The sequence below is a fragment of the Mus pahari genome, unplaced genomic scaffold, assembly GCF_900095145.1.
Source record: "Mus pahari unplaced genomic scaffold, PAHARI_EIJ_v1.1 scaffold_8170_1, whole genome shotgun sequence".
NCBI lineage: Eukaryota > Metazoa > Chordata > Mammalia > Rodentia > Muridae > Mus > Mus pahari.
In genome coordinates this window covers 53,111-59,589 of record NW_018394025.1, presented here as the reverse complement: position 1 = coordinate 59,589, position 6,479 = coordinate 53,111, and the positions used below count along the sequence as shown (strand labels likewise).

The window sequence follows — 6,479 nt, the reverse complement described above, 5'->3', positions numbered from 1 at the left end:
CTAGCTGCATATGTAGCAGAAGATGGCCTAATCAGCCATCATTGGGAAGAGATGCCCCTTGGTCTTGTAAACTTTATATGACCCAGCACAGGGCAAGGCCTGGGCCAAGTAGTGGGAGTGAGTGGGTAGGGGAGCAGAGGTGGGGGGNGGGGTATAGGAAACTTTCAGGATAGCATTTGAAATGTAAATAAAAAAATGTCTAATAAAAATGAAAAAAAAAAGAAGAAGATCTGCTAGAAAACAGCTCAGCACGTTCTTTGACAACACAAGAAAGTCAGGCAAATGGTTGCCACCTCAGTGCTCAGGACTCTGCCAATACCGGTGGTCCAGAGGCTGCAAGTGACTGTGTTTACTCCATTTTTTCAAGACCAGCCAATTAATATTTACTGAACACAAGCCTGTAGAACATTAGAGGACAAGAGCCCATTGATCTGAGACACCAGCTTGGTCAGCAAGCCTCCGCAGATTGGGAAGGAGATGAGAGCCATATGCCCAGACTCCTGTCACAAACGTGTTGACTTCATCTGCATTCCATACAGCGTAGGACACCTTATGTAATCTGCCTTGACTCTCACTCTGGCTCTCTCCCATCTTCTGCTCCCCAGGCTTCCTGAATTCTCATTGCTTGTCCTGTACAGCCCTCCCTGACCACACCCACCATGTTACACACCCATTCCCCACACTCTAGGTCACGCTGATCCACACTTTTTATTTATTTATTTTTAGTACTCACATGCATATTGCTAGGTAAAAGTCTATCTGAAAGGTAGCATAGTATATGATTGCAAATATATGGCACACTAAGCGCTTGTCAACATCAATAGATGTTGTTTAGCACAAATCAATGATATATCAGTACTGTGTTACAGGCATGCAAATCCCAACACTTAGGAAGACCATTACAAGTTTCTGATCCACCTAGAAATTCCACGCCAGCTACATGATAAAGCCATAATCAATACAAAAAAATCTATAAAAAGTACTTTCTGCTTTCCTAATTTGAATCTGCTCCCCTACCCACCAAAAAAATATATGAAAAATGTACAGCAAAGCAAACTCCCTAAAGCAAAACTATTTCTCAGACAGTTAAGCATTAGCAAGTCCAGCACAAGACCTTGAGGAGATACCACAGATGCTCAGACTCAGCAGGGCGTTATTAGAGTGATGGATGCTGACTTGTCTGCAGTCTCCACTCTGCCGGAAGTCTGATCCCCTTTTAGCCTCCAGTTTCCTCTTCTCCTGGGATCTCTGNCNNTCTACANTGANCTCGNTCTGCTCAGCCAGAGAAANTCAAACTCCTCGACANTCTCTTCCATGGACTTGACCTCAGGCTGTTTCCCGTGTTACAGCCTGTTGTTGCATGGGTGTGTGTCTCTGTGCAGGCCTGGGCTGCCATCTCCAGTCCTGGTGTCCCTTTGGTACACTCCAGCCACCATTTCTTTAGGCTGCTCTGCCCTTAAACCAGATTTCATGGAAGACACTTTACCTTCTCCCTTCCTAGCATCCTTTAAGTGAACTTCTAGAAAATAAATATTTCTTACATTAATGTTTGAAAAAAAAGGTCCCCACCCCTGTAAGCATCAACTCCCCTGAGCTCTTAGCTGCTTAGAGGAGGGCGTCACTGAGTCGGGTCTGACTTCAGATCATTGTACTTCTGCTCAAACTTCTGAAGATTCTCCTCCAGCATGTGAGCCAGGTCCCGCAGGGCTCCACCTGACACTGTTTTTGCCCCACCATACAGATCTTTTGATTGGTTCACAAGGTTATACACATCCCACCCAAGGGAAAAAATTGTAAACCCTCCTCTGACCATCTGGCGGACAACCTGCCCAGAGCTTCTTCCAGTAGATGTGACGTTCCTAGCCTGTGCTCCCGGACGAGAGATGGACCTGGCGCTCCTGATTTTTTCGATTTGACCCTTGAGGGTTTTAAAGGTTTCTGCTAAATCCTCAAGTGTACTACAAAGCTTGTCTGTGATCTTAGGCATGATCTTTACGATCTCATCAAGAACATCCATGCTGGCTCCAATCAGGCCACTGGCTTCATATTCATATGACAGTCTCATTGATTCTTCCACAACGGTGGTAGTTAAACTACTCACAGTTGCTGTCCCTCCCAGAACAGCAGAGGATGCTACCAAACTAGCCCCTGCTGTAATGGGTGACAGAACCAAACCAAGGAGGGCCAGGACTCCTGAGGCAATACTAGCACAGGTGGACACCACATTGGAGATGGTGCAGTCCTTGTGCACCTGGTCAAGTTTTTTAGCCAGTTTTTGGAGCTCCTTGATATTGGACTCAAGTTTCTTCTTCAAGTCAGGAAACACTTTAAAAAACTGTGCATTCTGCTGCTTCTTTTGTGGTCTGTCATTTTCATCTGTAGGCTCCTGTTCTAAATGCTCTTTCAGAGCATCACGCAGTGCAGCTCCCTCCTCGCTGTGAAAGAAGTCAAGTGCATATGGAAAACAGCATTTTTTTTAAAGATAAAAGCTTACCCAGTCTTTAACTTTATACTACACACCTGTCAGGATATAATTTTACAGACATCCAAAGTTTTCCATTCTACTATGAACACTTGGTACATCCTGGATGCCTACCATCCTTAGTCCTTAAATGTCAGTGTTTAAGGTAGAGTCGAGACACCATAGACAAAGGCACTTGATAAAATGCCGCCACTCGAGTTCAGTGCCATCACTTCCCGTGGGAACACCATGAAGAGCACAGGGATGTGAGGTCAGAGCAAACACTCTTTACCCTGAGAATTATGTGGGTTGTGATGTCTGCATCTTTCCCAAGAGTCTCCCTTCTCCCTTTGGATGCTGCGTTCCCTATAGCATTCCCTATAGCATCCAACCTACAGGAATGCCTGAGCTTGCCTGGGGAGCCATGCAGTGGGATACACAGACTGAGCATGCTCGAGTGGATTCCCTCATCTGAAAGACTTCACATCTGGCCTCATGGGACAGTACACAGTGACAGCACACTTGCTTTAAAGATTTGCACAGACCACCTGCATCTGCTGCACACAGTGTCAGCACTAAGGTTAGATTTGGGTCCCTTCTGCAAGGTACTAAATATCTGTAAGTATTTCAAGTGGGAAAATGAAGGGGCTGAGATACACTGTACCCAAGAGTTTCCTATAAAAATGCTCAACCTTAAAGCTNTGGGTGTGATGGGAATTTGTTACCACTTCTGACCTCCAGAGAAACTGGAAACCTAAGCCATGAACTTAGGAAGATTCCCATAAGGCCCATGTCCCTAGAGTTGATTTATTCTTGGTGTCCCTGTAAGGGATGGGCTGTGATCTGGTCTAACTACAAGCTCACTAAGTACCCAACCGCATGTGTGTGCAGAGTGGCTCCATCTCTCTCTCCTGGGGCAACAGTCCTGAGCAGTGTCCTCCTAGCTCCTGGAGGCTGTTTCAGGATGAATATTTTTCCTAAGGTGGGCTTTCTGGTGCACTGGAGTCATGTGAATGATCACACACTCAATGCAGGATACCTTCTTCCGAGGACAAGACCTCTGAAGCCTGAAGCTCTCTCAGATCTGACTGGTGCCTGTCTTCATTGGCTCACCTTAACCCCCTGTGCTATGTGATAACAAACATCTATGTGATTTCTGACTTGTTTTTAAATTGTCCCAGCCCTGTAGTTGGCTTAGAGTAGTCTTTCATTCCTAGCTGGTGTCAAATCGAGAAAGAAGGCTCACTGAGACTCTTTCCTCAGACCTTGTCATTTAGCTGTTTCTGAGAATTTAATTATAAAACCCAAACCGATCCCTTTAGAGCCATGAGACCCTCCAGATTCTTTGGCCTGCTGCCTGTTCTCCATAGATGACCAAAGCCATCCCCTTCCAGACTGGAGCTCACAAGGTCTCTGGCTGCCTGGGGTGACTGGGACAGGACAGCTGCCACCAATCTTGGCTCCACCCTGACTGCCACTCCTTACTAGTTCCTGACTTTCAACATTGCAGATTCCTGTAGACAGAGGTCAATCACCAGGCTACAGACAGCATCGCTGATGACAGTGTCTCTTTGGAACACCACAAGGCCATGTGCAAAGATGCAAGGGGCCTGGAGAACATCTGTAGCAATTGGAAGGACAGAAATCCCCTGAATTTGTTCAAGACAAAAGGGGAAGCATTTTCCCCCGGTGTGTTGACATGGGGTCTTCTCAGATACTCTAGTTTTGTGAGTCATCCTCTAAACACAGTGACTTTAGGAGCTGTCTGTAGCTATGTGTTCTTCCTGATATTCAAGTAGCATTGTTTAGACCAGAAGAAATATCCAAATGACCCCTAAGAACTCTGCAGTCTTTACAGACAGTGTATGGAGGGCACACTCATGAAAAGCTCCCCACATACATGAGGCATCAGATCAGAGCAGGGGAAATGCCCCTTCTCCCTCTTACGTGTCTTCTGCTGGGTTCCTGACCATCCTTCTCCCTGTGCCTCCGAATCTCCCTCTCCTTCCAGCCCAGCTGGTCTAGCCTGCTAACTACATCTCCATTCCAGGGTCACTCACAGTCTCTCCTGATCCCTGGCTGTGACCCTGTCTCCTGGTCTCTCTGGGCTTTGGGAAGGATGCTGGCACTTGGTTTTCCAACCCTGATCTGTTGCTTATCCCAGACTGTCACCACATCCCATTAGACTGAACTCTCATTCCTGTGAAACAGCATGGGGCTCTGGATCTGAGCAAGGACAGTCAGTGTCCAACCCAGCTCTGTGCCTCTGCACCGTGGGCTCTCTGCATCCTCAGTCCACAGAAGGATCCTGATGTTGTTACAGCTCCTCAGATGGGAGGAAAGGGACTGAGACAGAACCTGGAAGATGGCTAGTTCAGTGTATATTTTTTTCACTTGTTTCAAAATACATCCTTGATTCCTAAGTCCTACAGGAGACCCTTAGACCTGGCCTCTTCTCACTTTCATAATTAGCTTGCAATGCTGACTTTCAGGAGCACCCACTGTGTTCTGGCCCCCCATGCTAAGAACCCTACATGGATGATCCTATCTTCTCACACTAAAGTTTTATGGTGGTGGAAATCAGGAAGTGGTAACTAACTTGTCAAGGTAACATAACTAGTGCATGGCAGAAATTACCCTGGCACCTTGAGCAACATCTTCAAACAACCTGAGGTGGTTTCCACCAGGAATGACATGTTGTAAACACTCCTCTTGGATAGTTTAGAATGAGTTTGTCCATAGGCCCACCCCTGGGACTGCCTAGAGTGGGTACACCTTACCCTCATTCTCCTGGTCTGGGGGGGGGAGCACTGAGTGCACATGGGAGGTCACCTTGAAAACCCTGCTGCTTTCACAAATCCACTCCAGTCTCCATCTTCAGTTATAAGGCTCCTCAGATCTGTTCTTAATTTCTCAGTGATTTTATCAAACAAATTTTCAACAATGCGACGTTCCACTATTTATCAGAAAAATAATGAGGTGAGATGACAGGATGGGGTCCCATGAACCTCTATTGTCTGGACAGCTCTTCACTGACCTTCGTCAGACCTGCTGACCCGGAAATACAGGTTGAAGTTCTTCCCTGCACCCACTTCCCTGACCCTGAGTCCTCTGAGGCATGCCCAGCTGTCTGGACGTGTATGGTCTCTCCTTCCCCTAGCTATGTTGTCCCACCGTTTCTCGGTTTGCTTTCCCCTGCCTCCCAGTCCCAATTGCTGGGAGACTTGCATGGACCCCTGAGTTCCATTGTCCAACCCAAGGATACCCAGCAGAATCCTGCTGCACCAGGAACATTGAGGTTACATCCCACTTCCCATAACTGCTACATCAGGAAAATCCAGGGACAACCAGGTGGCTTAAGGCCAGAGTAAGAACACAGTCAACAAAGCCAGGACCATATGACTCCTTCAGAACACAGCTGTCCTACTTCAGCGAGGTCTGGATACCCTAGCACAAGCGAAAAGAGAAAAAAAGATCTCAAATCTAATTTTTATAAAGATGACAGAGACCTTTAAAGAGGACATGAGAAATCCCTTAAAGAAATATAAGAAAATACAATCAAACAGATAGAAGACTTTAAAGAGGAAACAAATAAACCTCTTAAAGGAATACAGGAGAATACAATTAAAAGGTAAAGGAAATAAATAAAACTGTTCAAGACCAGAAAATCAAAGCAGAAGCGATATAGAAAACACCAACTGAAGGAATCCTAAAGATGGAAAGCCCAAGGGAGAGAACAGGAACAACACAAGGATCAGCATGGGAACACTAGAGATGGAAGGGAGAACCTCGGGTGTAGAAGATATGATACAAGAAATTGATACATTGGTTTAAAAAAAAACTAAATCTAAAAGATCCCTCACACAAAACATCCAGGAAATCCAGGGCTGGATGCTTAGTTATGGCCCCCAAATGCATATGGAAAGAAAGGGTCTTAGCTCAGCAAGCATGTTTGGAAACAGGAACTTTACAGAAGTTAAGTAGTGAAGACCAAACGATGCCATAAATATAAGGTACT

General features: G+C 45.9%; 1 protein-coding gene across 1 annotated transcript in view; it reads right to left on the bottom strand.

Moving 5' to 3' along the window:
* Positions 1–1,618: 1,618 nt before the first annotated feature.
* The window catches only part of LOC110315842 (apolipoprotein L3-like), a 15,248-nt gene continuing 10,387 nt past the window's right edge, over positions 1,619–6,479 (bottom strand). Inside the window, exons 3-4 of the mRNA XM_029534784.1 lie at positions 5,294–5,422; positions 1,619–2,435 (exon numbers count right to left, since the gene is read on the bottom strand). Coding sequence (XP_029390644.1) covers positions 1,619–2,435; positions 5,294–5,422 — 946 coding nt within the window. The remainder of the gene's footprint in view (positions 2,436–5,293; positions 5,423–6,479) is intronic.